This window comes from Littorina saxatilis, linkage group LG16 (assembly GCF_037325665.1).
Source record: "Littorina saxatilis isolate snail1 linkage group LG16, US_GU_Lsax_2.0, whole genome shotgun sequence".
Taxonomy (NCBI): Eukaryota; Metazoa; Mollusca; class Gastropoda; order Littorinimorpha; family Littorinidae; genus Littorina; species Littorina saxatilis.
The window spans coordinates 43646373-43669237 of NC_090260.1; the positions used below are offsets into that span (position 1 = coordinate 43646373).

At 42.3% G+C, this 22865-nt stretch overlaps 1 protein-coding gene across 1 annotated transcript; it reads left to right on the forward strand.

The window, feature by feature from the left end:
• Positions 1 to 10335: 10335 nt before the first annotated feature.
• On the forward strand, positions 10336 to 13651 carry LOC138949659 (uncharacterized). The gene is made up of 2 exons (XM_070321456.1): positions 10336 to 11581; positions 13564 to 13651. The coding sequence occupies exon 1, from the start codon at positions 10493 to 10495 to the stop codon at positions 10979 to 10981; it is 489 nt and encodes a 162-aa protein (XP_070177557.1). The 5' UTR covers positions 10336 to 10492; the 3' UTR covers positions 10982 to 11581; positions 13564 to 13651.
• Positions 13652 to 22865: the final 9214 nt, after the last annotated feature.

The following is a 22865-nucleotide window of genomic DNA, read 5'->3' on the forward strand; positions in this document are numbered from 1 at the left end:
AGATGTATATAGTGGATGTCATACTGTGTTTTTTGTGTGTGTATAATTATAATGATGATTTTAGTCAAGCAGTATGTAAGAAATGTTAAGTCCTTTGTACTGGAAACTTGCATTCTCCCAGTAAGGTAATATATTGTACTACGTTGCAAGCCCCTGGAGCAAATTTTTGATTAGTGCTTTTGTGAACAAGAAACAATTGACAAGTGGCTCTATCCCATCTCCCCCCCTTTCCCCGTCGCGATATAACCTTCGTGGTTGAAAACGACGTTAAACACCAAATAAAGAAAGAAATTATAATGATATGCATTTTAAATACATATTAAAAAAATTTAAAAAAAGCTATAGCTTAAGCAAACAGTAACACAATCTTGGGGCAACCAAGGAAAATTGTCTAAGGGTACAAGTAAGAAAAAAGTTTTTCATTAATTTTGATACTATATACTTTTTGAGTGGTAAATGTTGAAGGATGAAAGAAAATATATTGTGAGTGGACGGATGCATGTTATTCATTAAAAGCCCCACAATGATGTGCTTGGCAAAAAAACCAAAAAAACAACAAAAAAACCAAGTGGCTCTATCCCATCTCCCCCCCTTTCCCCTATCCCATCTCCCCCCTTTCCCCGTTGCGATATAATCTTGAATGGCTGAAAACGACGTTAAACACCAAATAAAGAAAGAAAGATCTGTGAACCAGTTTGTTTGCTTAACGCCCAGCCGACCACGAAGGGCCATATCAGGGCGGAAAAAAAATTGCATTCCTGATCTGTGAACCCCAGTAAGGTCATATATTGTACTACGTTGCAAGCCCCTGGAGCAATTTTTTGATTAGTGCTTTTGTGAACAAGAAACAATTAACAAGTGGCTCTATGATCTCCCCCCTTTCCCCCTCGTGATATAACCTTGCCGTCGCGATATAACCTTGAATGGTTGAAAACGACATTAAACACCAAATAAAGAAAGAAAGAAAGAAAGAATATAACCTTGAATGGTTGAAAACGACGTTAAACACCAAATAAAGAAAGAAAAGAAAGAAAGATCTGTGAACCAGTTTGTTTGTTTGCTTAACGCCCAGCCGACCACAAAGGGCCATATCAGGGCGGTGCTGCTTTGACATTTAACGTGCGCCACACACAAGACAGAAGTCGCAGCACAGGCTTCATGTCTCTCCCAGTCACATTATTCTGACACCGGACCAACCAGTCCTAGCACTAACTCCATAATGCCAGACGCCAGGCGGAGCAGCCACTAGATTGCCAATTTTTAAAGTCTTAGGTATGACCCGGCCGGGGTTCGATCCCACGACCTCTGGATCACGGGGCGGGCGCCTTACCACTAGGCCAACCAGTGAACCAGTGGTATTTACCGTCTGATACATGGCGTCCTATAGAAAGTTTGCAAGTGAAACACACTTGATTGAAAAATTTTTCTCTTTTAATTCAAGCTATGATTCAACAATAATTTTAGAATATAACTCCTGAAATGATGAATTGAAAAGCATCATCAGAAGCCTGTGTATAGCATTAGCAAGGGATATAACTCTGGGGATTTCTGTTTTTATCTAAACCTTCTTTTTTAACCTGAGCAGTTAGCCCTTTTGAAGGTGTTAAATTGAAACAAACTGACTTGAAACTTGTTTCTCATTTGGTTCAAGCTATTGTTCAACAATTATTTGAGAAAATACCACCTGCAATGATAAAATCATAAGCTACAAGTAAAAATGTGTAGTACAAGGGAGGTGACTATTATTTTCTGTTTGCTTTGTTTGCATGGCGATTTTTCTTTAATGCAGTAAACATTTGATTTAAACAAAGACAAAACTAGGTGATGAAATCAAATACCTTCAAGCTTCTAATTAGGCCAAAAAGAAAAATATGTCTGTTTCCAACCCTAATTTTAAACGCCGACCCAAAAGGTTTTTTTCACTTTTCGCAACAAAAATAAAAAAATAAAAAAATGTAGTCAAGTATGCTTTATTTAGTTTCAATATTTCTAGGTCAAAAACATGTGCTAAATAATTGTTAAGTAAACTAAGGAAGCGTTTAAAAAAAAATAAATAAAAACACTTAAAAAAACGTTTACAAAATGTAAGAAAAAGGTAAAAAAAAAAATTTTTTAAAATTAAAAAAACTGACAGACCGACCCTATTTTTTTTGGCGATGTTACCGGAAACAGACATATTTTTCTAATTGGGCTTATGTGCATCTCGAATTTTAAGTTTTTGTTCAAGCCGCTTCTAAAACCCCTCTTGAAATTTGTTTACGACTTGTTTTTGTAGACCCCCGAGCAAGAGTGATGCAACCAAATACCTTCTAGTAAAGAGGGTTTTTGTTTTTGTTTTTGTGCATTTTTTTTTGTGTTTTTTTGCACTCCCCCCCCCCCCCCCAAAAAAAAAAAAAAAAAAAAAACAGAGAAAAAAAAGTGTGTGCTGTTTTTGGTTTCAGGCGGTTAGTGAAAAATACCTTCAAGTTTACAAGATTTGTTACTTTTGTGCATTTTGTTTAAGCTCATAGGGGTTTCTCAAAAACCTTCTTGAAATGTGTTTACCACTTGTTTTTGTAGACCCCCTGAGCAAGAGTGATACATGTACAACCAAACATTTTTTTTCTCCCCAAAATAACATTTTTAAGTTATTTTGCCAAAAAACAGAGACTTTTTTTTTCCCAAATGCCAAAAAAGTCTATGGTTGCGCGAAAAAATACGGTCGGTCAGGATACCGTAAACAGATTTTTTAAATTTTTTTCCCCTTATGCATCTCCAAAAAGCTAGTGGGTTCTAAAATTTAAAGTCAGGAGAGGCCACCTAAACCCTCCCTAAAATGTTAAAATTCGTTTTCGGCTGGGGGGCGCTGCCCCCCTAGACCCCCCAGCAAGGGCTCTGCTCCTGCACCCCGCCGGAGCCTTAGCGGCCCCTGGACCCCGGCCTTCCAAAATGTTCAGTCCCAGCAACATTTTGGGCTCCCACCCATGCTTGTGTGTGGCGCACGTTATATGTCAAAGCAGCACCGCCCTGATATGGCCCTTCGTGGTCGGCTGGGCGTTAAGCAAACAAACAAATTCGTACCCAGCAAGCTCAGTCTCTGACTTAGTTAAGTGTGAATTTGGGAAAAGAAGCTTCAAAGAAAAACATTTTTGTCCTGTTTTCCCGTTGTTTTGCTTTGAATAAATTTCTGGAGAGAGAGAGAGATCATATATATAGCACGGTCAACCGGCACGGTTGGCCTAGTGGTAAGGCGTCCGCCCCGTGATCGGGAGGTCGTGGGTTCGAACCCCGGCCGGGTCATACCTAAGACTTTAAAATTGGCAATCTAGTGGCTGCTCCGCCTGGCGTCTGGCATTATGGGGTTAGTGCTAGGACTGGTTGGTCCGGTGTCAGAATAATGTGACTGGGTGAGACATGAAGCCTGTGCTGCGACTTCTGTCTTGTGTGTGGCGCACGTTAAATGTCAAAGCAGCACCGCCCTGATATGGCCCTTCGTGGTCGGCTGGGCGTTAAGCAAACAAACAAACAAAATATAGCACGGTCAATGGAGAATCTCGTTTAAAATCAAATGTGTTGCCACTGGTGTGGCTTATCCCAGCGAAGCTGGAGGTATCCCACAAACGCTATACTGTAATCGACTTGAGAAATGTTCATGCCAATAATACCTCGCGCCCCCTAATTGGCGTAGAGGTGTGTCCCCCGGGTGGTGGATGGGGGAGCCTTCTCTACTAACTTCTGAGAGAAGGTCGCATCACTCTCGATGCCGTGAACCTAATTAGGATCTTTTTCTTGTTTCTTCTCTATTTCTGCCTCCCCAAAGTCCTTTTACTTTCCTTTTCTCACCCATAAAATTCTTCACTTTTTACCCTTGTTAAGTGGTTCTTGTATAGAATATAGTCAATGTTTGTAAAGATTTTAGTCAAGCAGTATGTAAGAAATGTTTAGTCCTTTGTACTGGAAACTTGCATTCTCCCAGTAAGGTCATATATTGTACTACGTTGCAAGCCCCTGGAGCAATTTTTTGAGTAGTGCTTTTGTGAACAAGAAACACTTAACAAGTGGCTCTATCCCTAACAAGTGGCTCTATCCCATCTCCCCCCTTTCCCCTATCCCATATCCCCCCTTTCCCTCGTCGCGATATAACCTTCGTGGTTGAAAACGACGAAATAAAGAAAGAATGCCAATAATACATGATAAAGAAGGATTCTTTGTGCCCGATCACGGGCTACAGTTGGGGATGGAAGTTCACCAACAATTGGGAACATACTAACTAAAATACGGTGGGTGACATGGGCGCCCCCGTTTTTTGAGCAAACGCAACCCTAGGGCGCTTTGGCCGGGTAGAAATTCTATAGTTTCCAAGTCTGTGGATAAAGCTTGCCTACGAAGATGACATCGAAAGGCTTTGACGTCAATGCATATGACGTCATCCCCCCTCTTTGACCCCCCGCGGGTTAGGGGGGAGAATTTACCCGATGCTCCCCAGCATGTCGTAAGAGGCGACTAACGGATTCTGTTTCTCCTTTTACCCCTGTTCAATGTTTCTTGTATAGAATATAGTCAATTTTTGTAAAGATTTTAGTCAAGAAATGTCCTTGGAGAACATTTGTTTTTATTCAAAGTCCTTTGTACTGGAAACTTGCATTCTCCCAGTAAGGTAATATATTATACTACGTTGCAAGCCCCTGGAGCAAATGTTTGATTAGTGCTTTTGTGAACAAGAAACAATTAACAAGTGGCTCTATCCCATCTTCCCCCTTTCCTCGTCGCGATATAACCCTTCGTGGTTGAAAACGACGTTTAACACCAAATAAAGAAAGAAAGAAATCCCCCCTGTTCGGTCTTTCTCTCTCGCGCGATGTGTGTGCACTTTGTGCACGTGTCAGTGTTAGTGTGTGTGTGTAAGAGAGAGAGAGAGAGTGTGGTTATGTGTGTGTATGTGAGTGAGAGAGTGGCTGTGCGTGAGTGTGTTCCGTAGTTTGTGTGTATGTTTGTAAAGGTGTGTGTGTGTCCGTATGATTATAATTTATATGTGCGCATGAGTGTGTTTTGTGTTTTAAGTTTGTGTGAGTGAGTAAATGTGAGTGATTGAGCGTATGTGAATGAGTGTGTGTGTGTGTCACAGTGTGTGTGTGTGTGTGTGTGTCACAGTGTGTGTGTGTTTGTAAGGCTATGTGTGTGTGTGTCACAGTGTGTGTGTGTCACAGTGTGTGTGTGTTTGTAAGGCTATGTGTGTGTGTGTGTGAGAGAGAGAAATTTGTCCTTGGCATTGCACTTCTCCTTAAGGCTGGAGTATACACCTGAGGCCAAATTTCAAAGTGGTTAGGCAGTTTTAAAGGTTTCTTTTTTATGTTAGTTCAATGTTTGGTTTATCAGGAAATAACAAAATGAATAGTGCTTGTCGCGCAACATTTTGAGATAACGACTGAAGTTTGAGCATAGGTTTATTTATTTATTAATTTTATTTATTTGGTGTTTAACGTCGTTTTCAACCATTAAAGGTTATATCGCGCAGGGAAAGGGGGGGGGGGGGATGGGATAGGGGAAAGAGGGGAGATGGGATAGAGCCACTTGTTAATTGTTTCTTGTTCACAAAAGCACTAATAAAAAAATTGCTCCAGGGGCTTGCAACGTAGTACAATGTATGACCTTACTGGGAGAATGCAAGTTTCCAGTACAAAGGACTTAACATTTCTTACATACTGCTTGACTAAAATCTTTACAAACATTGACTATATTCTATACAAGAAACACTTAACAAGGGTAAAAGGAGAAACAGAACCGTTAGTCGCCTCTTACGACATGCTGGGTAGCATCGGGTAAATTCTTTCTCGTCCCAACCAATATGGGACTCCCCCTAACCCGCTCGGGGTTTGAGCATAGGTATGAGATTTTGTCACGTAAACCCTACAGAAGAAAATGTGATATTGTATTGTGAATATGTAAACAAGTCGCATAAGGCGAAAATACAACATTTAGTCAAGTAGCTGTCGAACTCACAGAATGAAACTGAACGCAATGCAATTTTTCAGCAAGACCGTATACTCGTAGCATCGTCAGTCCACCGCTCATGGCAAAGGCAGTGAAATTGACAAGAAGAGCGGGGTAGTAGTTGCGCTGAGAAGGATAGCACGCTTTTCTGTACCTCTCTTCGTTTTAACTTTCTGAGCGTGTTTTTAATCCAAACATATATCTATATGTTTTTGGAATCAGGAACCGACAAGGAATAAGATGAAAGTGTTTTTAAATTGATTTCGAAAATTTAATTTTGATAATAATTTTTATAATTTTAATTTTCAGAGCTTGTTTTTAATCCAAATATAACATATTTATATGTTTTTTCGAATCAGAAAATGATGGAAAATAAGATGAACGTAAATTTGGATCGTTTTATAAATTTTTTTTTTTTTTTACAATTTTCAGATTTGTAATGACCAAAGTCATCAATTAATTTTTAAGCCACCAAGCTGAAATGCAATACCGAAATCCGGGCTTCGTCGAAGATTACTTGACCAAAATTTCAACCAATTTGGTTGAAAAATGAGAGCGTGACAGTGCCGCCTCAACTTTCACGAAAAGCCGGATATGACGTCATCAAAGACATTTATCAAAAAAATGAAAAAAAAACGTCTGGGGATATCATACCCAGGAACTCTCCTGTCAAATTTCATAAAGATCGGTCCAGTAGTTTAGTCGGAATCGCTCTACACACACACACACACATACACCACGACCCTCCTCTCGATTCCCCCCTCTACGTTAAAACATTTAGTCAAAACTTGACTGAATGTAACAAAAAAACAATCGGATGATCACAAACTGAATACCGGCACGGTTGGCCTAGTGGTAAGGCGTCCGCCCCGTGATCGGGAGGTCGTGGGTTTGAACCCCGGTCGGGTCATACCTAAGACTTTAAAATTGGCAATCTAGTGGCTGCTCCGCCTGGCGTCTGGCATTATGGGGTTAGTGCTAGGACTGGTTGGTCCGGTGTCAGAATAATGTGACTGGGTGAGACATGAAGCCTGTGCTGCGACTTCTGTCTTGTGTGTGGCGCACGTTAAATGTCAAAGCAGCACCGCCCTGATATGGCCCTTCGTGGTCGGCTGGGCGTTAAGCAAACAAACAAACAAATAACAAACTGAAGAAGAGAAATAGGGAAGCAAAATAGAACATCAAACATAGTGATTTTACATGTGAATTTGAAAAAAAAACCTTATGTATCCATTTTTGAAGCCCAATTTGAAGCATGGAACACAGTCAAACATAAATTAAAAGTGTTAAAGTGGTTACAGTGTTCAGAAATAGTGTTAAATAACAAGTTGAGTTATCCCTTTTCACCAATTTTAAAAGAAATACACCTCTTGTCGCGCAACATCTTGAACTGTGATGCTTTTACTACCCCCACCCCCTACCCATTTTTTCAAAAAAACAAGAAGAGCAAACGCTCGATCGAGTCACTTTCGCAGTTCTGAATATTATATGAGGCATCAGATGGACAGGAAGAAATTGCTATTCACAACACAATGAGTCACGTTCACATAAAATTTGAGCCCGGTCACTTTTATAGTTTCCGAGAAAAGCCCAACGTTAAGTTGTGTGTTGCCGAACAGAAAAGGCTAGTTATCTCCCTTGTTTTTCTGATAACGTTCGTAAAAGGCTACAGATGTAAATACTTTGATGTAAAGAATAATCCTACAAAGTTTCAATCACATCCGATGAACTTTGTCAAAGATATAAAATGTCTAATTTTTCTTTTGACGCTGACCTGTGACCTTGAAAAAGGTCAAAGGTCAACGAAACCATCGTTAAAGTGTAGAGGTCATTGGAGGTCACGACTAAACAAAATATGAGCCCGATCGCTTTGATAGTTTCCGAGAAAAGTCCAACGTTAAGGTGGTGTCTACGGACGGCCGGCCGGACGGCCGGCCGGACAGACTAACACTGACCGATTACATAGAGTCACTTTTTCTCAAGTGACTCAAAAAGCAAGGTAATCAGATGATCAAAAACTTCAGAAGATAAATAGGGAAGCAAAATAGAACATCGAACATAGTGATTTAACTGATGAATTCAGAAAACACACACTTTTTTTCTCATTTTTGAAGCTGAATTAGAAGTTTGGAAGATAGAAAACATAAAATAAAAGTGCTAAAGTGGTTACTGTGTTCAGAAATAGTGTTAGATACCAAGTTGAGTTATCCCTCTTCATCACAGTTAAAAGAAACACACCTCTTGTCGCGCAAAATCTTGAACTGTGATGCTTTTACTACCCCGGCCCCCTCCCCATTTGAACAAAAAAGAGTGCATATTCTCTTCACATTAAAAAAAAAAAGTAATAGTAACTGGACATATTTAAAATACATCTTTTCTGTCAGTCCAAGAATTGTTTAGTCCATTAAAACAAAAAGATTAGGATTTAACGCGCCCATTTTAACATAGAAATAACATGATAATTGACAGAATCTGTCACAAATGTTCATCAGGTGACCTTGGGGACGAGTTCCATTATATTTTTGTATGTCCTTTTTTTACCAATTATAGAAAACAGTTGTTACGGTGCTATTATTATGCCCGCCCCAATTCAGTTAAATTCAGAGAGCTTTTTTCCACTACAAAAAAGAGTTTATTGCTAAAACTCGCAAAGTTCATGACACTTGTCATGGACTGTTTGAGAAGCGAGTAAAATTTAATTCTCTTTTAGCTTTATACTCCGTTATCTGTTTTGTGTTGTTTGTAATAGTATTTTTGTCCTTATGTTAACCCACCCATCACCCCCCCCCTCTCCCTTCCCCCCATTTCCCATAGTAAAGAAATGTATGTAATTACTTTGCACTTGTAGTGTTTTATTATTAGTAGTATTAGTATTATTATTATTATTATTATTATTATTATTTATTATTATTGTTGAATTGTTTCTTGTATTGTTTTTGCTCTCCCTCACCCCTCAACTCCCTTTTCTGTACATAGCCTGATTTCTTTTTGTTTTAGTTCCTTTTATTTGGTGTTGAATGAAATGTGTTTTTATTGTGTTTTTTAATTTTCCATGTACCCTCACGGGGTTTTATTGGAATAAAACTTGACTTGACTTGATAGATATCGAACTTTTTTATGCAATTACTACTGAAGATTTGTTAACATTTTACTGTGAATTAATTATCAAAATTCCAGATGACTAATATAGAAACAAAATAAAGCATACAACATAGTTACTGTCCTGGTAATATGAAAAAAAAAACCTTTTGTATCAGTTTTGAAAGTCATTTACAAGCGTGAAGCTAAACGTTTTTATTTATGTTTCTGGAGGTAAAGGAAGCCTCTCCTTGAACGAAAAAGGTAAATTTGACAGCCACCAAAAAAAAAATGCGTTTGGGAGGTACATGCTTAAGCCAGGGGTGGGGGGGGGGGGTGCACAGCCCCTGTAACCCCACCCCCCCCCCCCCCCCCCAGTCCGGCCCTGCACTGCGCCCGTCTCTTGTTAGTCTAAAATGAACAATTGCACATTTGCGTCATTCACACTTTTTCAGAAGCTATAAATAAACTCTGAAGAAAAAATCGTTCTGGCTTATTGTCTTCACTGTGTCCGTATGTGACACTACAAGTGCACGCACACAGTTTAAGCATTGTTGTGTCAGCTAGTAATGTGTTAGACCAGATAGCGTCCACATGTCCCGTAAATTCTACACCATGACAGTAGATAGCATCCACATGTCCCGTAAATTCTACACCATGACAGTAGATAGCATCCACATGTCCCGTAAATTCTACACCATGACAGTAGATAGCATCCACATGTCCCGTAAATTCTACACCATGACAGTAGATAGCATCCACATGTCCCGTAAATTCTACACCATGACAGTAGATAGCATCCACATGTCCCGTAAATTCTTTGCCTGCTGGCTTAACTGACTTAACTTGCCATAGCGGGTTTAACTTGTCATAGCGCCTTTGCTTGACCCCCGTTTATCAAAACGGGCATAGTAAGGAAACCGTAGCGTCCAGTTTTTAGGGGACAGTTAGTTGACAACTTTGATATATATTAGTAAGGATGTGAAAAACCTATATAAACTGTATGTATACTGTTCAAAAAAAGAAACGCATAGTTGCTACTTGCCAAATTTGTTTTATTTTTCGAAAAAATTAACAGAAAATCCAATATTTAGATTATTTGTTTGAAATTTGGTATGGACACAGTTGAATGCACACACAGTTCATTTGCATCTTCAAATCAATCAGTCAATCAATACGATTGGGTGCCGAGGCTGTCAAGTCAGTAGGGGGTGTGACTGCCTTGAGCAGCAACAACTGCCCGGCACCTTCTGGGCATGGACTGGATCAGATGCCGGATATCTTGCTGTGGGATGGTGTCCCACTCCTCCTGAAGTGCCTGCAATAGATCGCGGTGATTTGCCGGCGCTTCTTCTCGCCTGCGCACACGTCTGTCCAATTCATCCCAGAGGTGTTCTATCGGGTTCATGTCTGGCAACATGGATGGCCAGGGAAGCACCTGGACATGGTGGTCGGTGAGGAACTGGGTGGTGAGTCGTGCTGTGTGCGGGCGAGCGTTGTCTTGCTGGAATATGGCATCCTGGTCAGCCAGAAGAGGAAGGGCGTGTGGGCGCAGAATTTCCTCCACGTATCGCTGGGCAGTTATGCGCCCTTGGACGTGCACCAGGGTGCTCCTTCCAGCGGTATTGATCGCCCCCCACACCATGACGCCTCCACCACCATGAACGGGTGCCTCATCCACACAGTTGGGCGCGTAACGTTCGTTTACTCTCCGGTAGACCCTCCTCCGACCATCATGTCGCTGGAGCAGGAAGTAGGACTCGTCGCTGAACCACACGTGTCTCCAGTGATTCCGGACGGTCCAGCGAAGGTGCTGGTTGCCCCACTGCACTCGGTTCTGGCGATGGCGGCGGGTGAGGACAGCTCCTCTGTGAGGTCTGCGAGCTCTCAAACCAGCTTCATGCAGGCGGTTCCGCACGGTCTGGTCCGATAATCGGTGTGGCCCGGGGAGAGCCTGGACAGAAGATGAGGCCGACAGGAAACGATTCCGGAGGTGGCGGAGCCGTATGAAGCGGTCGTGAGCAGCAGTTGTCGCCCTTGGTCTTCCCGCTCGTGGCAAGTCAGCAACGGAGCCAGTGGCTTGAAACCTGACCCACAGTCTACTGATGGTGCTCTGGGACACGTGGAAGTGCCTGGCGATTGCACTTTGACTTTGGCCTGCTTGTAAACGACCCAATGCAATTTGGCGGTCTTCTCTGCTCAATCGGGCCATCTTTCGTCGCTGAATTGTCGTCTGATTTCTTTGTGGCGAACAATCCGCTTTTATGGGTTTTGGAAGACATGGTGAGAGCTCAATATTCCCCGAGTTTCACGAGATTACACTGAAGCATGACGAGTGGTCATGCCAAATGAGCAATTTTGACATTGTAGCCACTGATAACGCATGCGTCACGTGCAGAGCTCACTTGTGGCAATGGACGAAAGGTCGACGACCAGATAAACATTTTCTGCAGTTTGGTGGATATCCTTGTAGCCATATAACTAAATTAACCAAATATTACAAGCTATGCGTTTCTTTTTTTGAACAGTATATGTATGCAAACGACAGACTTGTTCTGGCAGACTACACGAGAGAGACTTGGTCAGAGAACTCTCTTCCAATTCACTTCACGACTCTACAGCGAGAGAGACCATGCTATATCTGTGAGCCAAATAAATGCTCAAGGAATCTTCACTGTTGGTCTTGGTCTGATGTTGGCGTGAAAGGTGGTCTGAACGGAGACTGGTCAGAAAGTCGGTGGTGGTACACGTAATTTAGAAAGTTGTTTGCTGAAATCCGCTGAAATAGTAGTTCAAATTGCATAGCTCGAACTTTTTTTGTGACGAAAGATATGAATAACCCCTTTTTTTATTTGCAAAATGAAATGTACCCTAACAATGGTCGAGAATGCGGAACACACACACACACACACACACACATACACACACAGTGACACATATACACGCAGACACACACACACACACACATACACTGGTACCCACGGGCTAACCCAAAAACAGACACACACACACTTGTCTCTTCTTAGTATGTTTCATTACACTTTTGCTTTGAATATTTTCTCTTTCATTTTCCCATCAGTTCTTTCATCCATTATACTATTTAATATGTGAACATGAAAATTACCCTTTCAAAAACATGGTTTATTGTTCATAAATTCGATCAATAACAGATATAATGGCTGGCATGCAGTCGTCTCCCTTTGACCAGTTCAGTGCATCTACGGTACATGTGTGCTATCGCGGTTCTGAGAGGCAAAGTTGTGATGAATTCATTTCTTAACTGACACTTACATCAATCTGCAATAATTAATTCAGCAAAAAATTTAAAAAAAATTCTTATCTGCACAGGAAACTTTCAATCTCTTGATGTTGGTTATGTGTGTGAGTGGAGGAATGCTCTCAGACTCATCCTATGTCCTGGTCAGATTAGAGAATCTCTTGATGTTGGGTGTGTGTGTGAGTGGAGGAATACTCTCATCCTACGTCCTGGTCACATTAGAGAATCTCTTGATGTTGGTTATGTGTGTGAGTGGAGGAATGCTCTCATCCTATGTCCTGGTCACATTAAAGAATCTCTTGATGTTGGGTGTGTGTGTGAGTGGAGGAATGCTCTCATCCTACGTCCTGGTCACATTAGAGAATCTCTTGATGTTGGTTATGTGTGTGAGTGGAGGAATACTCTCATCCTACGTCCTGGTCACATTAGAGAATCTCTTGATGTTGGGTGTGTGTGCGAGTGGAGGAATGCTCTCATCCTACGTCCTGGTCACATTAGAGAATCTCTTGATGTTGGTTATGTGTGTGAGTGGAGGAATACTCTCATCCTACGTCCTGGTCACATTAGAGAATCTCTTGATGTTGGTTATGTGTGTGAGTGGAGGAATGCTCTCATCCTACGTCCTGGTCACATTAGAGAATCTCTTGATGTTGGGTGTGTGTGTGAGTGGAGGAATGCTCTCATCCTACGTCCTGGTCACATTAGAGAATCTCTTGATGTTGGGTGTGTGTGTGAGTGGAGCAATGCTCTCATCCTACGTCCTGGTCACATTAGAGAATCTCAGTTGGCGACCACAATCACAATCACAATAAGGACGGTACCTTCAACATAAATTAAAACGTAATTTGCAAGTACACATGTTTCTTTTCATGTATACATGCATATATATGTGAATACAGCTGTCATCCTGAAATTTATTGACTTGATTAACTTTAACAGAGAACAACAGTTAAACTTTAACTCAAAAAAATTGAAACAATTGGAAAAAGTAACAACTTAAAAAAAATCATCCCGAACTGTATTGACTCAAGCCATTTTCTATTGTACTGCTTGGAATATTTTAACTATAACTCAAAGTAAAACAAACAAACAAACATGAATGGAAAATGTTTAACAACTTTAACAAATTAAACTGTATTTAACAATCATCTAACCCCCCCCCCCCCCCCCCACCCCTTCAAAACATTTGGTGCATTCACACACAAATGAGCTCCCAGGGATAAAATTCTCCCTCATAGATAAAAGTCTGCTGTTACCATGGAAAACTCAGACACCCACCTAGTTTTTGTCCTGTTTGAAACTAAAAAATTAAAACAATATACGCACTAATGTTCTGTGTATATCCTGTGTGTGTGTGTGTGTGTGTGTGTGTGTGTGTGTGTGTGTGTGTGTGTGTGTGTGCACATGATGTTGGAGCCATTCCATGGACAGTGTTTTGCACAAAATCATGATGTCCTATTGACATTTGTGAAAGCGGTCAAATGTCCTGTTGATGCTGAAGAGCTCAGGACATTAGTCCCACACATGTATGAATGTGTAGCAACATCCCTGGTGTTGCTATGGGAAACGCTTGAAAACACCTCCAAACACTAATGCCTGCAAAAAGTGCAAGTGCAAAGCTGAATTTTCTCTGTTACTATGGACAACACACAGCCACCCTCATCATAGCTGGATTTCCCATGGTCAATATTGGTTATGGGAAAAGACACATCTGTCAATAGTATCCGGTTAGGCCACATTGTTTTAAGAGCAGATGAACCACACTTTTCCATCCATTGTAACTAATTGTATGGACAATAAATTATCTTATGTCTTATGTCATAAAAATGTTGGTTTAGGGTAACCCGACTGCAACTTTTTTTCCCGCCGACTCTAACACTTTTTTTTCCATTTCTAAAAACAAAACAACAAAGTTTTTGGCACATTTTGCGAACCATACCGAGACTAAGGGAAGTAACCTTCTTCGAAACTTGACTAAATTTAAAAAAAAAAAATAAATAAAAAGCCTACATGTACCTATCGACCCTTTTTTTTTGGTGGTCACTTTACCCTAAACCAACATTTTGTTGTTATTGGCCTTAACAGCTGAGTGTCCAGTCTTTTAACAGTTTAGAAAAAGTATAAGGAACACATTTAGTCACACTTCTTCCTGTGTTTAGCTCACTATCTCTGAACGCCTAGGCTCTTACTAATCTTACTAACTTGTTCAAGTCTTAGGCCTAAAAAAAAAAATAGGTGTGGTTACGGTAACCCAACCTACCCTATTTTTAGGGGCCGACCCTATAACTTTTTATTACATTTGTCAAAACAAAAAACAAAAACCACACACAAGAAAACGAGTGCAGAAAATGCAATGAAAGCGAAAGCGCCCGAGTCGCACACTTATTTCCCTGTCAAGTAGGTTTAATTTGTACACATTAGAAAAAAAAGTTTAAAAAAAAAAGTGATTGCCTACCTTTCTACCCTATTTTTGTTGGCTATGTTACCGTAACCACACCTATTTTTTTTTTGGCCTTACATGGGATGAGATTATACCTCCACTTGGTCACATACCAAACAAGACCAACCTGGATGCGCTCTGAGCGCAATGGGGATATTTTGAAGAATTAATTTCATAAAAGCCATGACTGGCTAAGAAATTGATTCATTAAAATAAATTATCGAATTCACCACCGCAATCAGTCGCCGTCGGGGTGTTGATTTTTGGTATGTGACCAAATGGAGGGATGATCTTATCCTATGTAAAGACCTGGCCAGATCTGAGATAGTGAGCCGAATTTTTTTCACAAAACGGAGTTGAATAGTGTCTTATGCCTAAAGTTCTTATTCTAAGATGGTAAGCTTGGACACATCATCAAACACCAACCTCCAAAACAGCTGAAGTTTTGCCAGTTATCACAAAATGGAGTTGAATAGTGTCTTATACCTAAAGTTCTTATTCTAAGATGGTAAGCTTCGACACATCATCAAACACCAACCTCCAAAACAGCTGAAGTTTTGCCAATACTATGGACTCGCCTTCAAATACTACACTCCTAATCACACATATATTGCAGCGTGTCACCTTATTGTATCTGAATCTCCACAGTTTGTATGGAAAACTCTGACACATCCTTATGCACTTTTCTGATGTGAGTCTTGATGCTGGCGAACCGTTTGAAGGCCGCGCCGCACAAACTGCACCAGTTGTTCTTCCCTGCCGTCTCCGTGTGAATCTTCATGTGGCCTTTTAACGCGTTGTCTTGGATGAACGCCGCTCCGCACACACAACACTTGTACGGTTTCTCGCCTGTGTGGATCCTCATGTGCTTCTCAAACTGGCATTTCTCGTAGCGAGCTGCGCCGCAGATTTCACACACAAACGGCCGCGGTCGGTTCGCCACGTGTTTCCGTTGCAGATGCTTCTTCAAGCTTCCCGACTGGGCGTACTTCATGGGACAGTGGGGGCACGCGAACGCTCGCTCGTCTGTGTGGATCCTCACGTGGTTGACAAAGTTTGACCGCCAGCGAAAGCCTGCTCCGCACTGAGCGCAGACGTAGGTTTTGTTGGTGGTTTTCAAGTGGACGCGTTTGTGGTGCTTGAGGTTGGTTTAATAATAATAATAATAATAATAATAATGGTGATTTCTATAGCGCTTTCGAACACACAAAGCGCTTTACAAAAGCAATAACAACATCATTACCAGAATGACGCCATTGACGGAATAGAACACAATCATAAACACTTTACAACAAAAACCAAAAACAAAACATAAATGTTACAAAAATCCAGAGGCTCTTACAGGAACGAACTCCCAGTATACACAACAATTATAATGTGCACACACACACACACACACACACATACACACCCACCCACCCACACATGTCCACATACACACACACACACACACACACACACACACACACACACACACACACACACACACACACACACACACACAATAAACATTGTTCATCCGAAAGTGCACATTCACAGGGTCGCGACAACTGCATCATCATAGAATGCTTCTCTGAAGAGGTGAGTCTTGAGATTTGCTTTGAAAGAAGGCAGAGATGGACTGAGACGTAGAGACAAAGGGAGTTTGTTCCAGATATGATCAGCTGCGACTGAAAGACAGCGGCCACCATGATCGTCCCTCTGATACTTAGGAGCTTTGACAAATTTATTTTGGGAGGCAGAGCGGACAACCCTGTCAGGATTGTTTTTCTGCACGAGATCGGACAGGTACTGTGGAGCCGTGCCCGCGGCAATTTGATAGAATATGCAGCAGATCTTGTATTTAATTCTTTGTTCGACTGGAAGCCAATGTAGCTGTTTGAGTAGAGGCGTGACGCTTTGTTTCATAGGTGTTCGAAACACGAGTCTAGCGGCAGCGTTCTGGACTAGTTGCAGGGGCTTGGTGACAGATTTGGGACATTCAGCAAGCAGTGAATTACAGTAGTCTAATCTAGAGAGTATGCCGGAACAGACTAGTCTTTTGGTTGCGTCTTCGGTAAGGTACTGTCGAATGGAACCTATACGCCGGATCTCCATTCGCGCTGCTTTACATGTTTGGACTACATGCTGTTTCATGCTAAGATCTTTGTCAAAAAAGACTCCGAGATCACGGGATGTATCCGAGAACTTGATGTCAATATTGTTCAAAGAGATGGCCTGTGGGAGTTCTGAAATAGACTTAGCATGGGTAGGGGTGGAGTATGAAAAACGCATGGCTTCAGTTTTGTCGTCATTTAGTTTGAGTTTGTTCTCTTCCATCCATGCCCCGACATCTCTCACACACTCCTGTAGCGACAGAACCAAATCTGGGTACTTGTCATGTGATGCGGAATGATTGATCTGCGTATCATCTGCGAAGATTTCGTGTAGCACACAATGATTCTCTATGAGAGTTGTCAGCGGTGCTGTGTACATAATGAACAGCACCGGGCCTAACACAGAACCTTGGGGAACACCAAACACAAGAGAGGTTTCAGCAGATTGTTGGCCATCGATCAGAACAAACTGTTTCCTGTCTGAAAGATAATTTTGAATCCAAGAGAGAGCCATCTCGCTAATGCCAAAGTAGTGCTCTAGACGATATAAGAGAATGTCATGGTCTATCGTATCAAAAGCCGCAGACAGATCTAAAAGCAAGAGGACGGATGTTTTGTCCTGGTCTAGAGCGGTCAGAAGGTCATTCAAAATACGAAGAAGAGCCGTTTCCGTGCTGTGCCGTGGTCGATAGGCTGACTGGTGGGCACTAAGAAGGTTGTGGGATGAGAGATGTGAGGCAAGCTGTCGGAGAACAAGTTTTTCGAGAATTTTCGATAGAAAAGGAAGGTTTGAGACGGGTCTATAGTTTTTCAACTCGTTGGAATTGAGAGAAGCTTTCTTCAGCAGTGGCTTTACTAAAGCGGTTTTGAATTCCGTGGGGACAACGCCAGAAGAGAGTGATTCGTTCACTATGGTAGTGATGGTAGGGAGGAGGATGTCGATGTTTTGAATAAGTAGTTTGGTTGGAATCGGGTCAAGTTCGCACGTCTTGGGGGCGGTTTTTAGAATTAACTTCTTGACATCGTCTTCAGACACAGTGGTGAAAGCTAAAAAGGGAGTGCCTTGAAACGGATCGGTAGGAAATGCGCTTTGTGTGTTTGCAACATGCGAAAAGCTGTCACGTATCGAAAGGATTTTGTTCTTGAAGTAGTCACTAAAAAGGGCCGGAAGTTGTTGAACGTCAAAGACGGTAGGCAAGGAGGCTTTTTTACGCGTGCCTAACAGTGTGGTCATATTGTTGAAGAGCTGTTTGCATGTGGCACTGGAAGAAACCATAGCAGAATAAAATGACGTTTTAGCATTATGCACAAGGTCGGTGACCTTCTGTTTCACGGCATCATACATCTGCATGTTGATTGTCAGTGGTGAGGAGCGCCAGCGACGTTCTGCCCTTCGACGCTCACGCTTCAGCTCCTTGAGCTGATCAGCGACCGAGCTGTACCACGGCGTAGGCTTACGCTGGCGCACCTCACGCTGACGCACAGGGGCATGTTTGTCCAGAACCTTACCAAGATGTTGATTCAGGTTCGGAAGTGACATAGTGGGGGTCAAACCATCGGCAACATCAACAGCGAACTCGTTCATATTGATGCTGTTAATGGATCGCATTGATTCTATTTTTACCATTGTATGTGGCTTCTTGGCCGCTAGGTGGCACAGAATAGACGTGTGGTCGGACTTCAGATCATTACAAGCATGAGTCGAATGAACAAGGTTATCAGAAACCATATGAAATATCAAATCAATAGTATGACCAGAGTTGTGTGTCGGGAAATCGACAGTCTGAACAAGACTAAACATGGAAGCTAGATCACAGAGTTGTTGGGTTAGAGTGTCAAAGCCGCATGTTTCACAAACGTGGGGCCGGACTTCCAAGTGTGAGGTCTCGTGTTCTTTAAGGTCCCACGCCCTGACGTACTGTTTGGGGCACTGTTGGCATCGGAACGGCTTCACCGGGTCGTGTGTTTTGAGGTGACACGTCAGGTGGTACGAGCGAGTGTAGCGGGCCGGACACTGCGGGCACGCATAGGGTCTTACACCGCTGTGTATCCTCAAATGTCCTTCTAGCTCGTATTTCGACCGAATCTGTTTACCGCACACTTCACAAGTCAGCGCTTCTTTCTTCTTCCGCTTTCCAACGTTTGCTTCGTTTTTCAGTTTCACGGGTGAACTCCATGCTTGACTAGATTCTGCCTGCCCTGCTGACTCTTCAGCCATGATGACCTTCACCTTGGCAGCAAGGTCACCTTGAGGTGAAGAGCTTGCTTGCTGTTTCGCTGCCTGTTGCACTGATGAGTGAGGTTGTGTGAGCGTCTGAACTCTTCTGTGTTTTGCTTCGTCGGTAACGATGATGATACGGTCGGCAAGAGTTCGGCTGCTGTTTTTCTGTGCCCGCGTTCGTACTCCTTTCCTAGGCAATGGAAGTTGCACATTTGCTGCTGTACAGTTTTGAGCCTGGTTTTCTCTGGCACTGCCCAGATCTTCACTGGGGGTGACTTTGTCACAGCTTTCTGCAGTGGTATTGTCAGTTTGAGATTGAAGATCACCTTCAACAAATTGACTGTTGGTTGGAAGCACGGGGTCAGTCACGGTTTTGTTGGTGTCCGTGACCTTCAAGACAACTCCGACATCACTCACTGTAGTTGCTGAAAACTCCGGCTTTGTGCTGACCTGAAAAGAGAGACGTGTGTTTAGTGAATAGTGTAAGACTAAAACTCCGGCTTTGTGCTGACCTGAAAAGAGAGACCTGTGTTTAGTGAATAGTGTAAGACTAAAACTCCGGCTTTGTGCTGACCTGAAAAGAGAGACTTGTGTTTAGTGAATAGTGTAAGACTAAAACTCCGGCTTTGTGCTGACCTGAAAAGAGAGACTTGTGTTTAGTGAATAGTGTAAGACTAAAACTCCGGCTTTGTGCTGACCTGAAAAGAGAGACATGTGTTTAGTGAATAGTGTAAGACTAAAACTCCGGCTTTGTGCTGACCTGAAAAGAGAGACTTGTGTTTAGTGAATAGTGTAAGACTAAAACTCCGGCTTTGTGCTGACCTGAAAAGAGAGACATGTGTTTAGTGAATAGTGTAAGACTAAAACTCCGGCTTTGTGCTGACCTGAAAAGAGGGACATGTGTTTAGTGCAGACCAAATGAAAATCAGGAATGCAACTGGTACTTTTCAGTAATTTGAGGCCTTTTTCAGTTATCTATTTTATCGACAATAAACCAGCTTGAAAACGATTAAACGACACGCTGGAACGCGCGCTACCATGCAAAACAAGTACGAAATTGATGATAACCATGTTTAACAGCATTGTATTACACACACAGAAGCTCGATGACACACACACACACAAACCCACAACAAGTTAACAAAGACAAGTTTACTTTATCTAAAAAAAAACAAACACACACAGTATTCAGGGGCAGAGCAAGAGAGCCAGAGGGGGAGGGGGGGGGGTTTACAACCTGGGGTACAGGGGTTGGAACTGAAAATTTTTTGGCTATTTTATAAACAATTTGTGGCTTATCCTTGATTTTAAACATGATCAACTGGTGTCAGCAGCCACTCATTATTTCTTTTAAAGTTAGTATTAAATAATGGCAATTTATCTTCATTGATATCTGCTCCCGACAACAACAACAAATTCACAGACAGAAAATGTTTTTAGTTTTTTTCCACAGAGAGACAACTATTCTTTTTTTTGGACAGCAGAGGGGGGGGGGGGGGGGGGGCGGCGGAAGCCCCGTAACACCCCCCCCCCCCCCATCCCGACTATTTACAGTCAAGGTGCATGTGAACAAAACCGTCTTACATTCTGTCACATCAGACATCCTGCATTAAATCCAGTCATAATAACACTCTCCAGAAGCTACCTTTAATTTTAGAGGACCGAATCGTTTATTTTATTTGAACATTTTCTGGGACAGGCTGAACTTCTTTAACCCAGTGTGGGACTTTCAGTGGGGCGACCACCCCCAACCCAGCGCGTCCCCGGGTGGCGGATAGGGGAACGGACTTCAGATATGAAGACCAGCCGCTTGCGGCCGCGGACCAAACTGGCGGTGTTTCCTACCAGGGTGGAGTGGGGAAGCAGGCGGCACTGCTACTCTCTTCGAAATGCTCCATCGCCCTTCGACGGGACTCATCTAATGCGACTATGGGCGCATCAAAACCCTAGCTCCGGGTGGGATCCCGGCAAATCCTCCCCCCTGTGCTCTCAGGGTAGGACGTATGGGCCATGAGCTAAGGGTGAGGCAACCCCGACAGAAACCTCGAGTGCTGAAGACGGAGGTAATGGGCTGCACGGCGCACTCTAATAAACCATGGTACCACGCATCAACGCCAACCATGACACCATTTAAACATTTTCTTGTAAGTTTTTTTATTCAAAGAACTGTGATCTTTGCTATATTGGAGAAATATTAATGGAGATCAGTTTTAGACTCAGAAAGACTTGAATTTCGACAACAGCGCAAGTCACTGATGAGCGCGACCATAGACCTACATCTATGTCTCTGGTGCGACTGACCGTAGCGAGAGATCGGTTCGCAGGTCTGAGAGATTCTCTCAAAGTAGAGACCTAGGTCAAATAAACTCGATGCGAAGCAGGCTCATGTTTTGCCAAACATAGTTTGGTGTTTTTGTTTGTTTCCAATGGGTAGATTGAACTCGGCAGCCCGGTAAAGCAACCAATCTAGGAGAGCGAACACTCTGATATAAAAACAAGCTGAAGTCGGATGTGCTGGGCTTGACTTGTCAGGCGCGTAACGGACGCACTAGAATTAGAAAAAAACGTACTAGAAATTCTTGAAGGGGTTCTGCGATACCCTTTACTTGAATGCACTAAACTTGTGTTATCATGTGTACTGCTGACGCTGGTTTTCAGACTATACTTCTTTGCTAGATCAAATACCCAAAGCCAGACCTGGGAAGCCCTGTTTTGCACTGTGAGTGTACTCAGACAAACTTGGTGTATTTTCAGAAAAATGAGCGTACTCCACACAACATTTGAATCTCCATGATTGAAACATGCTTCACACGCGTCCGTCGCACGCTAATTGAGTTAACCAAAACATTTAAAACAAATGCTTTTTCCAATGTTTACTTACAAAAACTGTAATCATGTGTCAAAATAATGGATCGGCTTCGGGATGCGCTTGGGAAGAAAAGTAGTCTACACGGGTGGGACTGAAAAATGTCATAAATCCTGAACCTGAACCAACCAACACCCCCCTCCCCTCCCCCCAAAAAAAACAAGAGAAAAAAAAAGAGAGAAAAAAAAGAGAGGTTAGTTCCCCACCGCATGACCGTACTGATCGTATTCTAGATAAGCATGCGTACAAAATACGGCGACATCGTATGGGTTCCCAGGTCTGCAAAGGGCTCCAACTGCCTACGACATGTGTAATGGAGTAAGCAAGAGTTATACGGCACCCATCTTCTGGCACCTGAGAGAATAACAAGCGACTTTCATCCTCAACAAAGGGTGGTTGCCGCAAGCTCATCGTTTTATGTTCATCATTGTCCAAGGCACTCTAACTAACGCTTACGTACACAGTCGCTTACGTACACAGTCACACACAAGAAGCAGCTTGTGTTCCTGACCGGACATAGTCCTTAGACCAGTGCTTTTGATTACTTGTTTGCTAGTCTCCATACAGAACGGTCAAGAACGTACACTTGTTGGCTGGATTTTGAAGACTAGAATACTTTCTGTCAGATCTGTTCTGACGCAAACTTACGGAGTAAATCTTACCAACATCACAAATAACACTTCTGTGAAGGTCTCACAGAACTTCAAAAGACCCTCCTGATCTCGGGACTCTCAAAAGTTCCCCTGAGGGTATCTCTGGACCTTCAATAAGTTAAAATTGTGGATAATAGATAAAACAAGTGTGGGTGACTGTGATAAGCGAGACTTTCTTTTCTTTTTTTTTCTTTTTTTTTAGCAATTGACAATTATTTATTTATTCTTTAAACAAACTGATCTTCCTCCAAACTATAGAGATAT